The sequence below is a fragment of the Artemia sp. Qi Xiang Cuo genome, chromosome 10 (assembly GCF_049724085.1).
Source record: "Artemia sp. Qi Xiang Cuo chromosome 10, ASM4972408v1, whole genome shotgun sequence".
Taxonomy (NCBI): Eukaryota; Metazoa; Arthropoda; class Branchiopoda; order Anostraca; family Artemiidae; genus Artemia; species Artemia sp. Qi Xiang Cuo.
The window spans coordinates 65,670,219-65,694,568 of NC_142803.1; the positions used below are offsets into that span (position 1 = coordinate 65,670,219).

Genomic DNA, 24,350 nt, shown 5'->3' on the forward strand with positions numbered 1-24,350 from the left:
ACAACCCTGTTGTCCAACTGTACCGCAGTAGGGATTGATCACTCGTTTCTTTTTTTCAAGCAAAACATATTTCCACAGTACCATCATTGGGTCAGTGTAAGTATTTATGTATCAATAAGAAATATATGCTAGGTGTAAATTACGAATTTCATAGATAATAATTTATAAAACTTGGCAGGGTATGTGAGACTGAAATACCAAGGGCTAGGGATGTTAGGTCGCATTTTTGTTTTACATTCATCATATTCAGAATTAAATCCTTGTTTATTATTGTCTTACATTTGTTTGGTTTAAATACTTTTTCTTTATTTTTTTAGTCTTCTTTCTTGATCACTAAATAAAACACATTGCAGAAAATATACTATTAATAGTTGGTATGACAATTCTTTTGGGGTGACAGCAAATAACTCAAATCCTGATTTCATCTGCTGGCCAATGTACACTAAATCTATATATATAACAAAACTTCATCAGACAAGAAATAGTTGGTTACATAATACATCAGCTTCTGCATTCAGGCTACACTTGCACAATCAACAAAATTAGTACAGGCTGCAAAGACCATGTGAATTATTAAAGCTCAGCTAGAATGAGTGGCCTTGAAAGTCATGGTATCCATGCAACTGAGCTGCTAATACTCTTAAGATGGGGACTGAGAACCAGAATAATGTGCATGGTGAGGTAAGTAGACAAGCCCAAATAAGAGGGTATTATTTTTAAAGTGGGTTGGAAAGGTGCTGTAGTTTATCATCCAATATTAAGTGGAAGTAATTAACGATTTTAGGAAAACCTTAATTAAGCCACTTTATAAGAAAAGTGATAAGAGTCAGTGTGGTAATTATTGAGGCATTAGTCTGGTCTCTGTAGGTAGCAAATTACTTAGTAGTATACTTTTTAGACTTAGAGATGCTGTAGACAAAGTTTTAAGAGAAGAACAGTGCGGTTATAGAAAAGGTAGAGGTTGTGTTGACCAAATTATCACTCTTAGGTTAATAATTGAGAAGTGCCTGAGTTATCAAACACCTATGGTCCTCAGTTTTATAGATCATGAGCAAGCGTTCAATTCTGTTGAAGAAGAGCTTTAACAAAGGTTTTATCCTTGTATGGTATACCAGATAAATAGATTAATGTGATTAGTGATATATACAAGAATAACACTGCTGTAGTTACGGTAGTAAATGAGGTTAGCAGCTGGTCTTGTATAAAATCAGAAGTTAAGCAGGGTTGTGTTCTTTCCCTTTTTATATGGATTATTTTGTTGGACTTTGTCTTAAGGAGCACAGGAAAGGCAATGGGAGATCATGGAATCAAATGGGGAGGAAAAAGTCTCATGCACTTAGATTGTGCTAATGATTTAAGCATCCTAGATGAAAGTGTGAGCAAAATGAATGAATTTTTAGATTTTTTGCAAGTTCAGGGTGCTAGAATAAGTTTAAAAATTAATGTTAAGAAGACTAGGTTACTAAGGTTGGGAATAAATGAAGATGAAAAGGTGACATTTGGTAATGAAAAGACTGATCAGGTTGGCAGCTTCACTTGCCTTGGGACTATCATTAGTAAAGATGGTGGGAGCAGTGAAGATGTAAAAAGTAGAATAGCCAAGGCTCAAGGTGTTTTTTCACAGTTAAAAAAAAGTTTGGAAGCATAGGAAGATAAGTCTGCATACCAAGATTAGAATATTAGAAGCTACAGTGATGACAATAGTCAAATATGGCTCTGAAAAGGGGACAAAGATTTGCTAGATGTTTACCAGAGAAATTTCTTACAGGTTGTCTGGTTTATCTGGCTGACTGGCTGTATTTCAAACAGTAGGCTGTACAAAAATGTGGTTCAATACCGCTTTCTAGCGCTATAATGAAAGAAAGGTTAAGGTGGCTCGGGCACATTGTGCAGATGAAGGATGACAGATTGCCAAAGATTGTCCTTTTCAGCCAACCGTCTAGGGCTAAATGGAAAGCAGGGCGTCCTCGTCTGGGGTGGGAGGACGTCAAAATGAAAGATTTGAAGGAAATGGGAATTTCCTGCAAGGGTGTAAAAAGGGAGGCTTTGAATAGATTAGGATGGAGGAGCGTGCGTAGCTTTTTTGACCTCAGGTGGCTTGGTGCTGTGATGAGTTATTAGTAGTAGTAGCAGAAAGCTGCCATACTTTTATTTGCGAGAAGACAAGAATTGGTTACAGGCTGATAGGGGAAACTGTTTCTGGCTAGTAGATCTCGTGTTAAATGAAAATAATATTTTCACAATTACAAAAACCTTTAATTTTGAATTTTTCCTTTATTTAGTAATTAGCAACTCCAGGAAATGAACAATTATTTTTTAAAAGACAGCAATATCATGACCAAGACCCAATTAACAACTCTAATGTGCTTACCTGTTTATTAACCCCTTGTAAAATCTAAAGAACAGGTTTAAAAGCATATAGGTAAAGGTACAGGATTGAGTCTTTTTACTATGTTGGAAAGTTGTCTAGCTAGCTGTGATTTGAGTGAACAAATTTCACAAATGCCATTAAATTTTCCCTGGTATCATTGTCACAGCAATTGCTGCAGCCTAGTTAAGAGCTGCCAAAAGTAACAATCTGGTGTTGTGATTTTCATCAACATTCTATGACTTTTATGGGATGATTCTTGCTTTTTTCAAAAACCTGGCAAGTTTTCTCAGATTCGTAGCAGTTAATGAGTAAGAATAAACTTAATGAAACCTATATATTTGAAATCAGCATAATAAGTCAATTATTTTGATATAACTATTGGTATCAACATTTAGTTTTTTAAAGTTTGGGTTACTACTGAGCTGGGTCAGTCCTATAAAAGTCTATTTCTGTCAAGTCGGTTGTGGCCTTAAGGCCTGAAAACCCTCATGCTAGAATTTTAAAATACAAAGAACAAGCAATAAAAGTTTTTGTCCATTGTGGCCCTTCCACTGCTGGTGTTTCCAAAAATTTCAATTCTGCTTCAAAAAGGTAGTTTAATACTTATTGTGACAACTGTAAATTTTCTCCAGTTGGAATTGTGCTGTAAATGCTTCTCACAGTACCTTGTAAATCATCAATTTATATTTTTTACTTTCACTTTAGCAGTCATAGCCAACAACTATAACTTGTAGCTGCCTTACTGCTATCTAATTTATTCGCAATTCTATGAACAAACAGATATGTTGAAAATACACTTCAAATGCAGTGAAATTTTAACAAGACTGACTAAAAGCCTTAACCAATATCAAACCTAATTAAAGTTTGTAGCTCATAATAAAATGGCTCAGCAGTGAAATCTAGTTCTTGAAGAAAATATCTAATATATATATATATATATATATATATATATATGATATATATATATATATATATATATATATATATATATATATATATATATATATATATATATATATGACATATATACATCTTCTGTTGATAAATGCCTATTATTTAGAGAGTCTGAGCACTGATATGCAAAATGAACAGCCAATGAGCAAAATCAACTCCTAGCTACCATTAACCCTCTGTTACTTCGTAACAGTAAGGAAACTCCTAGAATAAATTCACTTAAAATCGTGTGTCCAAAACTTGTACAAAAAATGATGCATTGAATTTGGCCACTGATACTTCAGCATCATCTGACACTGAGAGTAGGAAAAATTTAGAAGGCTCAGCTTCAACTTCTACTATTTTAGTTAATTTTGAAGCCTCATCTTCAAATTCTTTTAATTTTGAAACCCTGGCCTCAACTCCACCAGCTTCAGTCACAATAGAGAGACAAAAGAGGGCCAATGAATCTCCAAATACAACTAAAAAAGAGAAAATTAATGAGTTGGCTGAAATGCCGAAGAATGTCAATGAGATGGATACAAAATTTTACAAATTACAGGAAGCTTGTTTAGAAAATCTTAACAGAATGAAAAATGACCTAAAACAAATGCTTGAGCAAGGCAATCAATTTTTAAGAGTATTTCGAGCCTTTTGTCAGCAAAAAGAATCTAAATTAACAAGAAAAGAAACCATCACAGATCTTCTTCAGATTCAGAATAATTTTTGATCTTCTTGGTGTTGTTAGAATTTAGTTTAGCGTATTTTTTAGTTGCATTTATATAAATTTATCAAAAATTAGTGTGGAAAATTTGGCACTACCACCTCCTAAATAATGAGCCCAGTCATGCAATAAGATTTTGTTTTACATTAGCTGTGGACCATTTCTACATCAGTTGGTTTTTTTTTGCTTTCCCTGTAAGTGCAACAAGTTTATTTTAATTATTATAATTTCCTAGACAATTTTTTTGGTATAAATCTGAGTGCATACCATTTATGTTTTATTAGGGCACATCATTTGTTTTTAATAATTATTACCTTATATATGTATCTGATTTAATGAAAATACATTTGGATTTTTTAAATTATGTTGCATTGTTTTATTGGCAGCAAAAGTTTGACATCTTCTTTTCAAGATGATTCTAGACTGATGAAAAAAGGATAAAACATGGTTCTGTAACATATGTATTAAAAATGACGTAAGTGTTGACTAGTGTCTTAATTTCAAGTAAAATCCGACTTGAGTCTGACTTTTAAGTTTACCCTCAAAGGCCATATAAATTTCCTAAGTAGCATTTTTCCAGCAATATTCAACAATTTTAGTCTCTATAGACTTGCAGGGGGTCGTTGACTTTTTTATTGATTAATGTATTTATAAAACTTTACTTATCTTTCAAAATTCTAAAATAATTTCTTTTATCATTTCGTAAGGTATCCCAACCAACTCACACCCTCCCCCTCCATAAAAATTAAATATATAACCTCAAGTGTATTTATGCAATAAAATTTCCATTTGATGAATCTTCTGTTAAATTTATATATTTATACTAAATGCAGTAAGCGTTACTAACCTTGTTACACTCAACATTACAACATATAAGACAGAAATTCTTGAAATCATGAACAATTCAAAATCCAGTGTACATATTTTGACAAGGAGGGGTAGGCAATTGGTAAGATTTATTGGTATACCAATATTAGAAAGTATTCAAGAATATCCTAAAGTTTTCAAAGTTTTACAATGTTGCTTTCAAGAGACCAGGAATGTAGCAATTAAACATTTTTAAAACATTACTTGGGCTACACTTGATAAAAGAAAAGATGCAGGTGTAATGCATTGTAAATAACTGATGAAGATATTTGAAAACAGCATAAAATAAGGAGTTAATTGGTAGGGCTATTGGAATACTGGATCTTAAAGTTGGAACAAAGTATCTCAATATTAAGCAGACTATTTGATTTTTGACAAAATTAATGTGCAGAGTAATTGTATTTAAATAGTCTAGGTTGTATCAATCAAATGAATCAAATCATTTTATTCTAAAACCACTTTCATAGCAATTGCCAAATTACGGTTTGCGTCATAAATACATATCATAGGTCAATGTGTCATAAAGATACATCATATTAATACATAAAAATACACACATAAACATAAATAAAGATGCTACTTTTTAGAGGGCAACATTATACTCGGTCACGAAACTGAAAACAAACATTCTATGGTACCGCAAATGTTTGTCTTTTATTTTTGTCAGCTTCGGGACTGGTCCCGCGACAACCCTTGGTGGTCGTTTAGAGATAAAATCTGAGGGAAGGATATCATGGTGTTTATTATTATCAAGACATTTTTTGCCGAAATCCATACTCAGCTTCAGCCTCCTTCGCTCAGGCAAAACCAACTCAAATTTAACTAATAGTTCAGAATACGGAATTTCAGGTCCACGGGAAATTATAACAACAGCACGTTTCTGGATTCTTTCGATGCGGTTAGATTGTTCCAGAGTTAAGCCGAAATGCCACACAGGGGTAGCATACTCCAAAAGCGGTCTAGTAAAAGTACAGTAAATTCTTAAAAGATGGGTTGGTGGAACGCGAAATTTGTCATTAATTTTAACATTTGTAAGCTAGCGTTACCTCTCTTCACCAACTCTGTAGTGAGCGCTTCCCACTTTAGATCAGAAGTAATGGTTATTCCTAGTAATTTAGTTTTATTTACAATTTGTTGTTCAGGGGCAGGGGGATCAAAAGTAGGTTTAAAATTCTTAAAAAAATAGAATGGTAAAATGTTACTCTTCTTTTCATTCACGGTCATCAGTGAAGACGCCGACTCCTGTCTCACTTTTTGATGATTGCCGCAGCTCTGCTGGAGTCACCTTTATCACATATTTCTACTATGCTTAAGTCATCGACGTACTTCCATCTAATTTCCATATCACTGGCAATGTTGTTGATCATGACTAGGAATAAAATTGGGCCTAAAATAGTCCCTTGAGAAACTCCACAAAAAAACGTCTGAGGATCTGAAAAAACTTTTTTATACTTTACTCTTTGAAATCGGCTAGATAAAAAATTTCGAATAACAGAAACTAAATTAGGATGTACAGAAAATTCCACAAGTAGCTTTTGAATTAACATATCATGCTGTATTAAATCAAAACCTTTTTTAAAATCGATTGTTATAAGGTTAAGCCATCTACCTGGTTCATCCACATGTTTGAAAATAAAATCAAGCAGACGAATCAGGTAATGCGTCGTGGACGTCTTTGACATATTGCCAAATTGCTTTGGATCAATTAGTGGTTCTATTTGAATTTTTAACCATTTTGCTAAAAAAGTTTCGTAAATTTTGCTAAAAGTGGGTGTTAAAGTTATCGGTCTTACTCCATCAAAATCCAACTCAAGTCTTTTTTTCAGAATAGGAGTAATATGCCCAGTTTTCCGAATAGACAGGTATTCATGATTAGTTGAAATCAAGTTAAAAATATTAGTCAAAGGGCGAGCAATCTTATCAGGGAAAGCTTTAAGTAATTCCACAGGAACATCAATTGGGTTTATACTTGTTCGTTTCAGCTTCTTTATTTTAATAAAAACTTCCTTTTCACTAATTTCCGCCAGCGCGTCTATCGATGTTGTTGACAGGAGATCTCCCATCTGTCCAGACAAAGAAGGGAGTGACTGTAAAAATTTTTCTAAATGTTTATTTAACTGGTCGGCTGTGTCTTTATCACTTTGATCCAGACCAAAATTTAGACTATTAGCACCTTTGCCAGAAAGTTTTTTTTATTTCCTTGTACCATGCTGAAGTTTTGCTTTGGAGAAGGTGTTCAACTTTTGAATTATAATATGAAGCGGCAGCCTCTCTTGTCATGTTTCCAATCTTATTACGTAGTTTGTTTGCTTCTTTTTCTCTTTTGTTTTTTCGTAGTTGAATTTTTTGTGAAATTAAACACTTTATTTCGTAAGTTATGTACGGCCTATCAGAGTTGGAGCGTTTGGCGGGTTTTTCGGGGAAACATTCTTCATACTTGGTTCAGATTTTGTTTTGAAGAATCGATGGTTTTTCATGTGGAGAATTCGAGGAGTTACTTCTTCCCAGTTCTCTTCTGAAATCCATGAACCGAACTTAAATAGACCATTATCATTTAGAGGTCTATATGAAAAAGTTTCAATAACGTATTTGATTTTATACAAAGGAAGGGGGTTCCAATGCAACATGTAATGGTAGCTTCCGCCAAGAGGTGGGAGCTCTTGGGGGTTCTGGTAATATTCAGAAAGGTTTGAACATATAACATCAAGTGAAGTTCCTCGTTTTGTCATGGGAAACGAAACTACTTGTTTTAGTTTGTTATTTTTAAGAAAAAAAATTAGTTTTAGATCATTTTTATCACCAGTTAAACAAATGCCAACGTTAGGGTATTTTGTTGTCACGTAATCTAAGCTTAAAGAAAGCTTATTTATAAAATCTTTTTTCTGAGAAGCTTGTCGGTTGCTTTCTGCGTCGCCCTAAAAAAGGTTGGAATGTAAGGCCACCCCCTACCATTACCGATGCTTGGGGGCGCGACTGGCGGTAGTATGGTACTGGACTAGAGGGGGAAAGGGGTGGGGATCGCGGTTGCTTTTTGCATCCACTATTACTGATGAATGTGCGAAATTGCATGATTTGACAATACACGTTAAAAAGTAACAGGGGTCTACATGGTCGAAACTACACTTGACAATCCTGCAAATACCTGCTATAAAATCACGACATATATGTAAAAACTTGGACATTAAAACTTAAAACAAACAGAATTTATTCCGTATATGAAAGGGGCTGTCCCCTCCTCAACGCCTCGCTCTTTACGCTAAAGTTTTCTATTGTTTAAAAAAATAGAGTTGTGAGAAAGTCAAACTTTAGCGTAAAGAGCGAGGCGCTGAGAGGACAGCCCTCTCATATACGGAATAATTTCTGTTCGTTTTAAGTTTTAACGTCGTTCCTTACTTTCAGTTAAAAAAACTTGTTTTTTTATTTAATTTTTGAACGTTTTTGAATTAATGCAGGTTTTGATTTTGGCTCACCGTACATGAATAATTAAAACAAAATTTGCATATTATATTTGGTTAAATGACTTTCTCGAAACTTGTTTAATTTTATTTACGAACGTTTTTATTAGTAATAAATATACGTAACTTAGAATTAACTTACGTAACGAACTTCTATATTCATAAATTTTTAACACGTATATTAGGGGGTTCGCCCCTAGTCAATACCCTGCTCTTTAAACTGTAGTTCGAATTTTTTTTCCAGTTCTTTTAAAAATGACCTCTTAATCACAATCAGTTGATCAGTTGAAAAACTTTTTTTTTTTTATTTAATTTCTGATCTTTTTCTTTAATAATGCTGGGAAATCCAGCGCCCCCTTCATAGCAATGTCCGTTCCTCCATGAAAACTTCCTTCATGGAAAGATCCTCCCACATAGCCACCGACCCTCTCCTTCCCCACCTACCAGAAAAAATCTCCTCTGAAAAAGTCTGTATACTTCCCAATAACCAATACTATATGTTAACATTGAGTAAAGTTCATAACTTTCAGCCCTCCCCCTGGGGATTTTGGGGGATCAAGTCATCCTAAAAGATATATTTATAATATTTTCGAACATGCTGAACAAAATGGCTATCTCAAAATTTTGATCGGGTGACTTTGGGGAAAAATGAGCGTGGGAGGGGGCCTAGTTGCCCTCAATTTTTTGGTAACTTAAAAAGGGCACTAGAACTTTTAATGTACGTTCCAATGAGCCCTCTCACGATATTCTAGGACCACTGGGTCGATACGATCACCCCTGGAAAAAGAAAAAAAAAATAAAAAAACAAAAAAACACGCACCCGTGATATTTATTATGGCAAAATAATAGAAAATTACACATTTTTGCAGATAGGAGCTTGAAACCTCCAAAGTAGGGTTCTCTTATACACTGAATATGATGGTGTGATTTTCATTAAGGTTCTATAACTTTTAGGGGTCTTTCCCCCTTTTTTCGAAAATCAGCCAAATTTTCTCAGGCACGTAACTTTTGATGGGTAAGATTAAACTTAATGAAACTTATATATTTGAAATCAGAATTAAAATCTGATTCTTTTGATGTATCTATTGGTATCAAAATCCCGTTTCTTAGAGTTTCGGTTACCATTGAGCCGGGTCGCTCCTTACTTACAGTTCGTTACCACGAACTGTTTGATCACACTGAGATCTGAACAACGACTAAGGCAAGGGATAACTTTTGTCAAAGTTTAAATGTTGAGAAACAAACTCTTATAGCCTGAATATATTGGATAGCCAACAAGATTCCATAACTGACCTAGAGACAAGGTAAAAGCATTTATCAGTTCTGTTTTTAATGCTTTTCCTAAATTGCCTAAAATAAATAATTTGCTTACAATATGCACTCTATCCCTAAGGATCCTAAATATAGGCCAAGGATCAAAAAGCTAATAGAAAACACCATAACAATTAGATTATTCGGTCAATATATACGAAATCATATTATTGAGTTAGGACTAAAGTGAATACACCATTCGATGCCTTTTTTTATGCTGATTACGAATATAATAAGCATTTCTATCAGAAATGAATTTCAGCCCCCCCTCTTATATAGGCTATACCTAACCTAACCTAACCCTGAATTGACCTATATAGGGGGGGGGGGGGCTGAAACTCATTTCCGATAGAAATGCTTATTATATTCTTAATCATCAAAAAAAAAGGCATCGAATGGTGTATTCACTTTAGTCCTAACTCAATAATATGATTTCGTATATATTGACCGATTATTCTTCTATGATATGCATTTTGTCTTAACAAAAAAAAAATCAACAATGTTGCCAGCAAATCCCAGCCAGCCTAATCTCAGTCATTAGCCAATATGGTAAATTTGCAGGTGGCACAATAATTTAGCTAGGATGAAAGTGAAAACATCATTTGATGCCTTTTTTTTATGCTCTTTCATAATTCAATAATTGCTTCTGTTGCAAATTTTATCTTGAGCCCTTAAAGGGGCCCCAAAGTTTTTTCATTTTTGTAACCACACAAAAAGTTATCAACAGTAGTTAAGTTACTGAAAAGTTGTTAAAAACATATCACTAGTTTATAAATAAGTTGCTCAAGAGTAATATATTCCAAAAAGACTTATTTATAACAATCAAACCTCATTTATTGGGCAACACAAATATAAACTGTTTTCCTAAGGTTTCAAGTTATTAAATGCAGTCAACAAAAGTAGCACTGAATTTTGCAATTTGGAATTTTGTTTTCAACAATTCAGGATATATATTTGCACATTAGGGGGGTGGGGGTGGGTAAATTTCATGGTAACTTTGCAGTGAACCATATAATCTACTAGAATGAAAGTGAAAACATCATTTGATACTTTTTATGCTCTTTCATAATTCATAAAAAAAATACCTTCAGGGCCCCTTTAAGGGCTCAAGATGCAATGTGCAACAGAACCAATTATTCGATTATGAAAGAGCATAATAAAAGGCATCAAATGATGTATTTACTTTCATCCTAGCTAAATTATTGTGCTACCTGCAAATTTACCACCAATACCAACTGCCTAAACCTATACATTATGCCCAAGATTGGGGGCCTGTTTTAAATGTTTAGGATGAGTGTATTTTGATCAGGATAGCCTACTTGTCAAAGATTATGCATTTGCCAAGCACTGGGGGGTTTTTACCAAATGTAACCCCTCCACTATAGCCTAGTCTAGGCTAAGTTTTTATTAGTTTTATAAAAGTGTTCCAGAATCTTACTAAGAATTTCACATAAACCTAAGGATGACTCATTCAAACAGGGTGCATGACTGCCTTTGTTCCAACAACACTACTAGGTTATAACTCCACACTAAGTTTTCATATAGCCTAATTTTTTATCAACCAGGTAGAATCATGACCCTTCTAGGAGACCCTTAATGAAATTCAACTTGTAAATATGACAAGAAAATTTGTTAACTGACACTAATTACACATTTTTGGAAGATATTGTACTTCCAGCATAAAAATGTACTTACCAACATAGACATGTTATGATTTTTTGAAAATTGCGGTAAATTCTAAATAAAACATGATAAAATCGCACATTCCTCTGTTAGTTATCAAAAATTACAATCATTCCATTAAAAAACATACAAACTGTGGAATGATGAGGAATGATGATTTTATTAAAAAACAGGCAATTGTCCTTTTTTGGCTGATTTGGACACTTTTGTCTCTAAAAGTTTTGGCAACCCTGGCCATTTAAAGAAGAAATGGACTATAAATTTGCTGTGCTAAAGGTAAAATTGAATGTAATATGATGACGTCTTCACAACATACCTTGCTTTGTAAACTGCTAAAATGCTTCAAACACCACAAAATCTCACTATCAGCCAAGAGCCTAGACAACTATACCTGCACACAGAGCATAGAAATTGACATCTATCACCTTATATTTGAACTCCTAGAGTCGAAAGATATCTGAAAATATCTAATAAATATGAGGCAATCAAGCCAGTAGCTCTGTAGCCCACAGAGGGAATCAAAAGCAAAATGGATAAATAGCATTACTGAAACGCTCGCCTGCTGTTAAATAGAAGAGAAGGGAAGAAGTAAAATAACATTATATTTAGGCCTAGTTTTATGAATTGAGGCTTTTGGTATGCTATGATTTATTTTTCGAGTTGGGAGCTGTGGGTTCTGGGTATTGGGCACTAAAGTATTAATGAATTTGGGTGTTGGGCTTTAAAGTATTGTTGGTAATATAATCTTCCCCTAACTTTACATTTTTGTTCCTTCCCTGCCTAATTTTTTTTCAAAATAGTTAAAGATCTAGAATAGCTTCTCTTCAGAAGGTGACATTCTAGAAAAAAATAAGGTAAAATTCTACTTTAGCTACTTTTGGCTATCTTGGAAAGGGGTTAGGTTAGGAAAATGAAACATTCAGGGATGGGTCTACAGGCTAAAGTATGGGTAAATTTGCAGGTGTCACAATAATTTAGCTTGGATGAAAGTGAATACATTGCTTAATGCCTTTTTTTATGCCCTTTCATAATTCAATAAATGTTTTTGTCTCAAATTGCAGCTTGAGCCCTTAAAGGAGCCCTAAAGGTACCCTATTCATTTTTCTAACCACCCAAAGAAGTTATCAACAGTAGTTAAGTTATTGAAACGTTGTTTAAAATATATCTCTAGTTTATAAATAAGTTTTTCAAGAGTAAAATATTCAAAAAATACTTATTTATAACAATTCAAACCTCATTTATTGGGCAACACTAATATAAATTGTTTTCCTATTGTTTCAAGTTTTTCAAATGAGATAAAAAAAAATAGCACTTAATTTGCAATTCAAAACTTTGCTGTTGACAATTCAGGGTATATTCCAATGCAGGATATATATTTGTAAATTAGGGGGGAGGTGGGTAAATTTAATAGTAACTTTGCAGTGGGCCATATAGTTTAGCTAGGATGAAAATGAAAACATCGTTTGGTGCTTATTTTATGATCTTTAATAGTTTATATAAAATACCTTTGGGCCCCTTCTAAGAGCTCAAGATTCAATTTGAAACAGAAGCAATTATTGAATTATGAAAGAGCATAAAGAAAGGCATTAAATGATGTATTCACTTTCATCCTAGCTAAATTATTGTGCCACCTGCAAATAGAAAGATGAAAGATGAATCTAGAAAGATGGTCTACCTTAGTTAACTTAACAATTGATTGATTTTTCAGAATTATTTGAAACAAATATATCTATACTTAGTGGATATTCAAAAAAAAAAACTAGCCATATTTGTCTGGAAATACTTTCTAAATTGCTTGAAGTCCACTTTAGATTTGAATGATAAATTCTTTTAGAAGGTAATTACTAAATTTTTAGTAAATTTTTCAATTGATAAACACAATATTATTACATAATATCTTTTTTAGATCTATTTTCACATTCTTGAAGCCCGAAAAGTAAAAACAGCTAGATATAACCTCTTGGAAAAATATAATGGCATACACATAATAGGGCTAAGCTTTGTTGTCTTTTAAGCAATAAAACCATGAATAAAGCTTTATTAGAGAAGTTAGACCAAATTTTGCCATCTAATAGTTTTTGGCTTGGAGAATATACTAAAAGAATACAGCTAACAGAACAAGCTAAAAGTTGTATTTTCCTTTTTTACCATGAAAGGTTATTGTAAATTAAAATCAACAACTGCACTTCAAAAACATCAAAAATATTGTTTTTAATTTCTGCACCCTCTTATTAAATTTGATAATTAGGTTTCTATCGCCTTTGACTGCAGAAGAAGTTGAGCATGTGCTTTCAATTGTGTTAAGATAAAATATGCTTTGCAGTTGTTAAAAGTCATTATTGATCTTCAATTATCATATTTTTTGTATTTTAGGACTTTCCTGGCTAAAATCTGTGTTTTATGCAAGCTATGATGATAGTATAATAATTCGCATGATTTGCATTAACTCCGTTTCAAGATCTTTCATGGACTTGCCACAAATTCCGAAAATGGCTAATCTCATCACAGTTTCTGAGGATTCTTTCATTAAAAACGGTAATTCTATACAGTCAAAATTTCTGTTACTGAAAAAAGTTTGTTTTAGTGTTTTTATTTGAAATGTTTGGAGGCATTTTGAATTCAAACTGGCTGTTCAGTGGATGACCGCCACTATGTGATGTTATTACCAGTTTTATTTTATGTTTCATCAACAGGATTGTCCTAGAGGGCCAAATAAATATGAATTATAGTCCAGAATTTTTCTTTCTTTTTTTAAGTATTTGTGTATGTGTGTGTGTAATTTAAATGTAAAGTATTGTTAAAATCGATCTGAATTGAATTGAAAAGAAGAAAAGCTACTTTGCTCTAGAAAATAATTGTCTCTTTTTTCTCCCTTCTCATTAAGTGGTCCTAAAAAAAAAAATGAAACTGCATATGTTTTTGGATCTAACTATTACAAGCTGAGCGGTGATAAAGTGGCTTCCTTGTGCCACAAAACATATTTAAATTCAGACTTTTAGCTTTTATTTTTAAGTTTGGTGAGTCAAGTACCCATAGAGATATTTTTCTGTTAATCTTTTCCATGTGCAGGTATGATGACCGATATATTACCACCAAAGCAGATGGGGCTTCAAATGTGAATTTCAAGTTATAAGACAAGTAAGAGATGAATAAATTTAGTTGAATTGAGCTGTTAAACTTCGGAAGACTATATTTTGTATTTTATTCTGTGGGAACTAATTGAAACCCCCCAATCGATTGGTATTTTTTTGTCTTTAGTTTTGTCAATTTTTTGTGATTGTTAAGCTGTAAAATATTAATTTTTTAGTTTTATTTTATTATTCAATATTTCTTTTATAGAGTACATTATCTTAAATTTACACTTATCCAGCTATTATTTCTATGTTAATGAATTTCGTTGAATGTTTCACATTTTCTTTTGCTTTGTAAAAAGTAGATTTAAAAAATGATCTGAGAAAAAACCTGAATGGCCTATACATCTGAATTAATGTATATGTATAATCCCTGTATATTTACATTTTTACATTAACTAAAAAGAAAAAGTAGTCACATTTGTTTAGTAAGCTTTGCTGTTAAATTTTTTCTATGTCTGTTTAATTTAAAATTTGTTTTAGAATTTGAACACGCTTTACCATGTGACCTTGAGAAGCCCTTTCATGTTCCAAGCCATGTTTCGTCACCAAAATGTGAAGATGTCTCCTTGCTGAATTTACCAAGCATTTCAGGACCATGTAAATTTGAATACAACAAACAGGAATTGCAACGCAAATGTTCTAACAATGAAGGTATATCTGAATTATTGTATTTTTGTTGATTGAAATGTATTGGATATTGTTTTATTGGACAAAAACAGGACAAAGAGACTTAATCTTAAGTTGGAAGTTTTGTTTTATCTTTTTCCAATGTGCAGGTGTTTGCCTAACCGCTTTTGTAGTCTTTAATGAACATTTTTAAATTTTCTCTTGAAAGTGGTTTAGCAGGTTTTATTATTTTTATAAGGCTTGATAATAAGCCTTAAAACTATATCTCTATAGAAATTTTATAATCCATAATTATAGTGTATATTTCTCTTCAAATTATCGGCTCAGAAAATTGGCTGTTATTATATGAACTGCCTACCAGAAATTTTTAGTATAGAATATTAATTTAATGAAAACACTAGATTCAAACAAATGTACTGAATTCATTTTGTGCAGATGAGTTCCAGAGTTTTTTGTCTGTTTAGGATCGAGTTGATTTAAATATTTTGCTATAAGAACATAGCGAATCTCGCTTGATTAAAAAAAGATGAAAGTCACGTTTTCCTCAGGGAGATGAATCCTTTTACTACAAAGTGAAAAACTATGAAAAAAATCGAAACGAACGATCAGAGCCTAGTGAAAATTTTATACCAAACAAACGTGTTTTCTGCATGTAAATACACGATGATGAGCTCTTACTAGTTCCGTTTTTAATAACCATTTATCAGTCGCCTGTGACCAGTTATCAGTCACAGCCTAAATGTTTTTTCATTTAACAATTCGCTTACAGCTGATGAAAAGTGAACTAAAACAAAGTATTTATTGTTCACAGTTCAATAGACGTCATAAAGAAAGATATAAAGAATATGGGAACTTCGTGGGAGGGTGTAAAAAGGGAATCTTTGAATAGATTGGGATGGAGGAGTGTGCTTAGCTGTGTTGGCCTCAGGTGGCTTGGTACTGCATTGAGTTTTTTAGTACTAGTAGTAGTATTTGAATTGTTATTTGTAAGACCTGAGGAAAACGTGACTTCCGGTTTTTTTTTGTTTTTGTTTTTTTTAATCCAAAGATTTGTGACTACACAAAAAATTCTAACTTCAACATATGATGTGCCATTGTTTAGCTCTCTCTCTCTTTATGTTACAATAATTCCTGATATTTGTTATAGTATTTCTTCTCCTTCAATTATGGTTTGATTTACACCTTAGTATACTTTTTTATCTTTTAAGGCTTCATTTTCGCTCTTTCGTTGCATTAGAGTAACTAATTTTAAAAGACAATATTGGTATCACCATGAGGGAAAGAAGAGGGTTGGAAAATAAAATTAGTTGTTAAAACATATCAAAACATATACTGTTTTTTCTGTAGACTGAAAAAACATATACTATTTTTTCTGTAGACTGTAAACCTATTGAAAGATATACTGCTTTTTGTTTTTAACTCTGTAGACTTTTAAAACATATTGAAAGATATGTATTTTGTTTTTGGTTTTATGAGTTTTGATTTTATGTTTTATTTTATTTCTCTGTAGACTTTTAAACTTTTAGGTCACTTTTCACCACACGTGTCTGGACTTCACTTACAGGGAAATACGTCACTTTTTGTTTCAAAGAATCCATCTACAAGTAGCTCCTCAATTTCGTATGCATCAGAATCTGAAGGAAAAGGCTTAGAATATCAGAAAACAGGTTCGAAAAGTCACCTTCAAAGTAAAAAGTATGAAAAATTGAAAAGATACAAAATAACTCATAAAAAGAAAAAGACATATAAATGTGATGTATGTGACCAAACCTTTTCCAAAGCATCAAATTTGAACCGGCACCAAAGAGTGCATACGGGCGAGAAACCATTTGAGTGTGATGTTTGTGACCAAATCTTTTCTATAGCCTCAACTTTAAAAACCCATAAGAGAGTGCATACGGGTGAGAAACCATTTAAGTGTGATGTTTGTGACCAAACCTTTTCTACAGCATCAAATTTGAACCGGCACCAAAGAGTGCATACGGGCGAGAAACCATTTGAGTGTGATGTTTGTGACCAAATCTTTTCTATAGCCTCAACTTTAAAAACCCATAAGAGAGTGCATACGGGTGAGAAACAATTTAATTGTGAGGTTTGTGACCAAACCTTTTCTCAATCATCAAGTTTGAACACCCATCAAAGACTCCATATAGGTAAAAAAACGTTTAAGTGTGATATTTGCGATAAAACGTTTTCTCGAGCAGCTAATTTGATCACCCATCAAAGAGTGCACACGGTTGAGAAGCGATTTATGTGTGATATTTATGACCAGATCTTTTCTCAAGCAGGAAATTTGACCAAGCACCATAGAGCACATATGAGTGACTTGACAGTTACATGTTATGTATATGAGAAGTGTTGTTTGCAAGTTTGCAGTTTGAATGCATATCAAAGACTGCGTACAGATGAGAAATCTTTGATATGTATAGATGTCTATAGAAAAACTTTTGTGATTTTAGCAATTTTACTGGCATTAAACAGTGCTTACAGGAGTTTTGGAATATTGTTGTATCCTTTGTGGTTATTATTCTCACAACCAATTAGTACATCAGATTACTTTTATTAAATTTTTTTTTATGTGTTTAGTTTCCTTAGCAATTTTAGTTTCTTTAGTAATACAAATTCGCTTGAGTGTTGCCAATGTGATTTAAGTAAGAAATGCTTGTTTACATCAAGGTTTTTGAATTAGCACATAAGATTGCATACAGATGAAAACTGTTTAAAAGATTATTTATGCAAGAAGTTCTTGCCGTGGCTGGACTGTTTGAACACGCTCAAAGAGTACACACAGGTGAGACACCATTTAAATGTGATTTGTGTAAAAAGGTATTTTCATTTAAGTCGGCTCTGCTTTAGCATCTAACAACCTATTTTAGAAAAAGGCTCTCAGTTTTTAGACTACAGCAAAACCTTTGGAACAATTGTGATTTTTATTTAAAAAAGAAAACTTGATGAAGAATTAAAGCTGCTTCACTTTGTCTAATTCTCACATTTAAATTAACACTTTGATCATTTGTATTGTTTTCCGTGTTTTTTTGTTTTTGTATTTTTTTTTTTTTTGCAAGTTAAGCTTGTGTTTCATCCAATGACTAATATGGAACCAAACAAGCCAAAAAAAGGCAAATCCGAAATAAAATTCCTCTTAAATTGATAATCTCAAAAGAATCAGAAGTTTACATTGTCCAAAACTGAAATGCATAATAATTAGGATTTTTAAGCAACCAAAAACTTACGCAAGAAAGCAAGATATAATTAGTTGGACAAGAAACAAGAAAAAAAAATAATGAAAATAGTCAAGGCTAAATAAATAGGAACTATGGATCAATTGACAATAACAAATTTGTGGTTCATGTGTCTCTTTTTCTTCTTTATACCCGATCCTCACTGAATTACTAAGGTGTCGATTAAAAGAAGAAAAAAAGAACCTTGAGACAAATTTAAGCCACAGGTGCACCACTTTATTTATGGTATTGTGCCATACAACATTTCATCTACCATACAAAATTTTACTTTCTGAATTAGTTTAAAATTTTCTGAATTCATGATTTTGTTTGCTTGCCTAAGTAGACCACAAGGTTTATTTGAGAGAGAGGGTGTCTGAAAAGTATTAAAATTACGTTAACCAACAGCTCTTGACCAAGATAACTGAAATTTTGAAAAACTGAAAGACTTGTTTATTTTTCCTGCTATTTGTACAATGATTCATATGTTCTGAACTTATGCTGACAAATTCATTGTGTATGAGGGCTCTTATGCACTGAAAAAAAAAAAATGGAATTGATACATCTGTTGTTATTTGTTTTGTGAACGGTCTAAGAGGGATCTGATTGAAACTTATTACTGTAAGTTTCTTTGATAGGCATATCCTAGGGCAGTGGTTCTCAAACTTATTTAGATACTCTACCCCTTGTACGCACAAAACATTTTATGTACCCCTTCTCAGTTACCGGTACTAAGTAAACTACAGTTAAAATATTAAACAAATCTTAAAGCCTTATCCTTTTAGAATCAATTATGCATCGTGTTTAAGTAAAAACAAAGAGGTATTTTGTGCAAGCATTTTACTTAAAAACAAACACAAAATTTAAAGAACAAAAAGTGCTTACTTTCAAAGGAATTTGTGAGGCGGATGAGCTTGTTTCCCTTTGCACAGTTTATTGAAACTGTGTTATAACTTAGTTAAATACAAGATATAAATTTGGAATTGTGGCCCCTGATAAGGAGATATGTTAAGAAAACAATTCTTACTTTAAAATATGTATAATGATCCTAGTTACCATTTTATCCAAGGGGAGAACCTTTATCCTCAAATCTCTCCTCGTTTTCCCTTCTTTTTCCTACTTAAAAGAAAAGCAATTTCTATTTTTGCATGCTTTCAACCCAATGTGTAAATGTTTTGAAATTCTTTCTATAAATTGTTTTTTATAGATAGCGTTCATTCCAGTCATTGTTATTTCCGTTTTTTTTAAATGATAGATACAGCAGTGGTGAGTTTGTATTTTTGCCTCACCATTTTAATAATTAAAAAAAATATTATACCCTCACCCCCCTAATGTGCAAATATATAACCAAAATTTCACTCTGTTTCCAAATATAACCTTCATTTACATCACAAATGGAATTTGACCCCACCCCCCTTATGTGCAAATATATACCATGATTTGGATATATTTAGGGGTTGGGGTTAAATTCATTTGGTTATATTTAGGTTCAGAATGCAATTTTGGCTATATATTTGCACATTAGGGGTTGGGGGCATATACTCTGTTAATATATAGGTTTTAAGAAATTCGTAAATTAATAAAATAAAAAACTGTATGTATATGTATGTCAATAGCAATATTTTGTATTTTCACCACTGCTTTATCTATTATTTAAAAAAAACCGAATTAAAAATGACCGGAATGAACGCCACTGATAAAAAAACAATTTTTATCAAGAATTTCAAAAGATTTACAAATTGGGTTGAAAGCATGCAAAAATAGTAATTTCTTTTCTTTTAAGTTGGAAAATGAAGGAAAAAAATAGGAAAGACTTGATGATAAACGTTCTCCCCTTGGATAGTATGTTAACTAGGGTCAGAATACATATTTTAAAGTAAGAATTGCTTTCTGAATATTTCTCTTTATAAGGGACTATTATCCCAAATTCATTCTAAATAAAATCTTAAATCATCTTCAACATTTAATATTTTTCCAGATTTACTTTGAAGATAGGTTATATTTGAGAAGTCCTGATAATATAATAAGTGGTGAAAAACCCTATAAGAAATTCAACAGCAGTGCTCGACAGCTCCTTGCATTCATTTCCTTCCCAGTACCGATCCAGAAATCTAGTAATGTAGTACCAGCATTAAATATTTATTTTCCAGTGTGGGATCACATGAGACTTCAATGAGTTGCTCATGAGACTTCAATGAGGTACTCAGGTTAGTGTCCATAGCATAAGCATTAAAGGGGTCACGCATCCAGTATAACCGCTTCTCCGAATATGGAATGTGCTCTCTTATGTGGATATTCAATGCATTCAAATGATGGATGATTTGAGTCATGAGTTCAGTGATATCAGACATGTTTTTCTCATTATCCTGCAAAAATGTATGCAATCTTTAAGCGGCTGCGATTTTGATTTTTTCTATTGGTTTTTTCTAGAGAGTGACCCTTTTTACCATGGCATCAGTTTTATTTTCAACATAAAAAATGTCAGGAACACGCCTGTGATGGATAAATTCCAGTTGTTGAGTTTTTTAAAAATATTACTCAAATAAGCCAACTTTAAAAACCGATCAAAATCATTAAGTTTAGAAGAAACCTGGGATCTGTGTTTGATAAAAAAAAAATGTAATTGTTTGTGGACTTCAAATACACGGGACAAAACATTCCCCCAAGAAAGCCATCGTACGTCAGTATCTAGTAATAAGATATAATGGAAGCTACCAATTTCCTGGAATTAATTAAAAAATACTATCCTAAAAATAAGTTTTTCAAATAAAAGTAAAGGCTATTTTAAGCTCAGCAGATACAAAAAACTGTTAAAATTCAAACACAAAACGACCAGAAATTACTATTAAAGAATAAATGAAACCAATTTCATTTAAAGGCATGAAGGGCGGGAGGGGCTATTTTGCCCTCTGATCTTTTTTACTCTGAGAACATGAACTAGATTTTTTAATTTTCAGTCAAGTGAGCCCTTTCTGAAGTTTAAGCAAGTTTCCCTTTCATAAACACAATATCCAGCCCCAAGACATAGCTTACAAGGTCTTCCCCCTGTTCCCAGGGGGGGTGTGTCGAATAGGAGTTTTATTATCTGACCTTTGCACTATTTTGAAATAATAGCTTTCTCAAAATTTGTATCTGATGGGTTTGGGGAAAACAGGACGTGGGGGGCTAGGGGCTCTCCGATCTTTTTTGACTCTTAAAACTTGAACTTTCAAATCAGCCCTCTGAATTTTATACAAGCTTTTCTGCCATAAGAACCATATATGTCCCCATGGCATATCTTAAAACGCCTGCTTCCTGGCCCTTTATGGGTTTGTCGACATCAGCGTTTGTTTTATCTGACCTTTGAACTATTTTCACAAAATAGTTATCTTGAAATTTGTATTGGATACATTGGGGGAAAAAGGGGTGTGGGGGGATAGTTGCCCTCTGATCTTTTTTACTCTTAACAACTGAACTGGAACTTTCAATTTTCAATCAAATGAGCCGTCTCTGAAGTTTATACGAGTATCCCTTCCACAAGAGCTGTATATGCCCCGCAGGCATAACTACCCCTGGGGAGCTGTGTTGACACCAGAGTTTTTGTTGTCTGAACTTTGAACTATTTTTAACAAAATGTTTATTTTGTCAACCCCGGAGTTTTTGTTATATGATCTTTGAACCATTTAAAAAAAAATGGCTTTCTCAAATGAACCCTCTATGAAGTTCTTTTCGGATGGTTTCAGGATAATAGCGCATGGAGGGGGGGGGGCTATTTGCCCCTTGATCTCTTATAAGTCTTTGAAAGTGAGCGAGAACTTTCAATTTCCAATCATATGAGCCCTCTCCGAAGTTTATACAAGCATCTTTTCAATAAGAACTGTATATTCCTCCAGAGCATTACTTACAACGCCTGCCTCCGGGCCCTGGGGGTTGTGCCGACCACAGAGTTTTCATTATATGATCTTTGAACTATTTGTAAAAAAGAAATGGCTATCTCAAAGTTCTTATCGGATGGGTTTGAGGAAAAAAGGGCATGGAGGGGGGAGGGGGCTAGTTCCCCTCCAATATCTTTCGACTCTTAAAAAGTGAACGAGAACTTTCAATTTCCAATCAAATGAGCCCTCTCCGAAGTTTATACGAGCATACCTTCCATAAAACCATATATGCCCCAGAGCTATACTTACAACGCCTGCCCTGGGCCCTGGGGGGGGGGTGCGTCGACACAGGAGGTTTTCTTACCTGTCCTTTGAACTATTTTTAACGAAATTGCCACACGCAAAGGAGTTTTTATTATATAATCTTTGAACTATTTTTAACAAAATGGCTACCTCAAATTTTTTCAGATGTATTTGGGGAAATGGGCTTGAAGGGAGAGGCTAGTTACCCTCCGATCACTTTTGACTCTTAAAAATGGCATTAAAACTCGATTTCTAATCGAATGAGCCCCCTTTGAAGTTTATCCGACGACCCCTTCTATATGAAGTGCCCCTGGGAAAAAAATAAATGGAGTGTGGGGGGGAGGCTAGCTGCCCTTCGATCACTTTTGATTCTTAAAAAAGAATTATAAATTTCAATTTCTAATCAAATGAACCCTCTATGAAGTTTATACGAGCATCCCTTCCATAGCAACCATATATGCCGCCAGGGCATAACTTACAACGCCTACCCCCGGGTGGCTGTGTCGACACCAGAGTTTTGTTATCTGAACTTTGAAGTATTTTTAACTAAAATTTTATCTCAAAATTTTTATCTTATGCATTTAGGGCGTCGAGTAGGGAGGGGTTAAATATCCTTCGATCTCTTTTGACTCTTAAAAAGTGAAGAAGAACTTTCAATTTCCAATCAAATGAGCTCTCCAAAGTTTATACGAGCACCTCTTCCATAAGAACTATATATGCCCCCATAGCAGTACTTACAACGCCTGCCTCCGGGCCCTGGGGGTTGCGTCGACATAGAATTTTTCTTATCTGACCTTTGAACTATTTTTAATTAAATGACTATTTTTTTTTTTAATTGGATAGGCTTGGGGAAAATGGGTGTTTGGGGGGGGGGGGCGTTAGTTGCCCTCGGCTATCTTTTTACTCCTAAAAAGTGAACTAGAACTTTTAATTTCCTATCAAGTGAGCCCTTTCTGAATTTTACCCCCAGGACAACACTTAGAACGCCTACCCCTAAGGCTCTAAACGGCCCCAAGGGTTGTGTTGACACCGTAGTTTTTGTTATCTAATTTTTGAACAATTTTCAAAAACTAGCTATCTCAAAATTTGTAGCAGATGGGCTTGGGGAAAAGGTATGGGGGGGGGGAAGTTGCCCCTAAATCTTTTGACTCTTAAAAAGTAAACTAGAACTTTCAATTTCCAATCAAATGAGCTCTCTATGAAGTTTATACGAGCATCCCTTTCATAAGAACCATACATGCCTTGAGAGCATAACTTAGAACGCCTTCCCCCGGGCTCTAGGGGGTTGTATTGACACCGAAATTGTTCTTATCCGACCTTTAAACTATTTTTAACAAAATGTCTATCTCAAAATTTTCAGCATATGGGAAAAAGAAGGGGGGATTTTGCCCTTTGATCTCTTTCGACTATTAAAAACTGATATCGAACCTTCGATTTTTAATCAAATGATCCAACTCTGAAGTTTATGCGAGAATCCTTTTTATCAGAACAATATATGCCCCAGGGCATAACTTAAAGCTACTGCCCCCGGATCCTGGGGGGCTTTGTCGACACCTGATTTTTTGTTATCTGACTTTTGTACAATTTTTAACTTAATGGATATCTCAAAAATTTTATCGGACGCATTTGGGGAAAAAGGAGCATGGGGGGACTAGTTGCCCTCCAATTTCATTTTACTCTCAAAAACTGAATTAGAAATATCAATTTTCAATCAAATAAGCCCTCTTAAGTGTTTACGAGCATCACTTCCAGAAGAAGCATATATTTCCCCAGGGCATAACTTAGCACGGCTGCCCTCGGGCCTTGGGGGCTGTGTCGACCCCTGAGTTTTCGTTATATTGTCTTTTAACTAATTTAAAAAAAATGG

The 24,350-nt window shown here is 33.6% G+C and overlaps 2 protein-coding genes across 2 annotated transcripts in view; one reads left to right on the forward strand and one right to left on the reverse strand.

Annotated features, from left to right (window-relative positions):
* Positions 1 to 24,350, reverse strand: part of LOC148948053 (uncharacterized) — a 476,379-nt gene that overhangs the window by 46,842 nt on the left and 405,187 nt on the right. The window lies entirely within an intron of this gene.
* LOC148948055 (uncharacterized) lies at positions 7,103 to 17,671 on the forward strand. The gene is made up of 4 exons (XM_089095763.1): positions 7,103 to 7,127; positions 13,718 to 13,879; positions 14,959 to 15,129; positions 16,632 to 17,671. The coding sequence occupies exons 1-4, from the start codon at positions 7,103 to 7,105 to the stop codon at positions 17,669 to 17,671; spliced, it is 1,398 nt and encodes a 465-aa protein (XP_088951889.1).

Coding starts and splice junctions, on each gene's coding strand:
- LOC148948055 (XM_089095763.1), top strand. CDS start 7,103: ATGCTGAAGTTTTGCTTTGGAGAAG. Junction 13,880..14,958: donor GGATTCTTTCATTAAAAACG/GTAATTCTATAC, acceptor AATTTGTTTTAG/AATTTGAACACGCTTTACCA. Junction 15,130..16,631: donor CAAATGTTCTAACAATGAAG/GTATATCTGAAT, acceptor TTAAACTTTTAG/GTCACTTTTCACCACACGTG.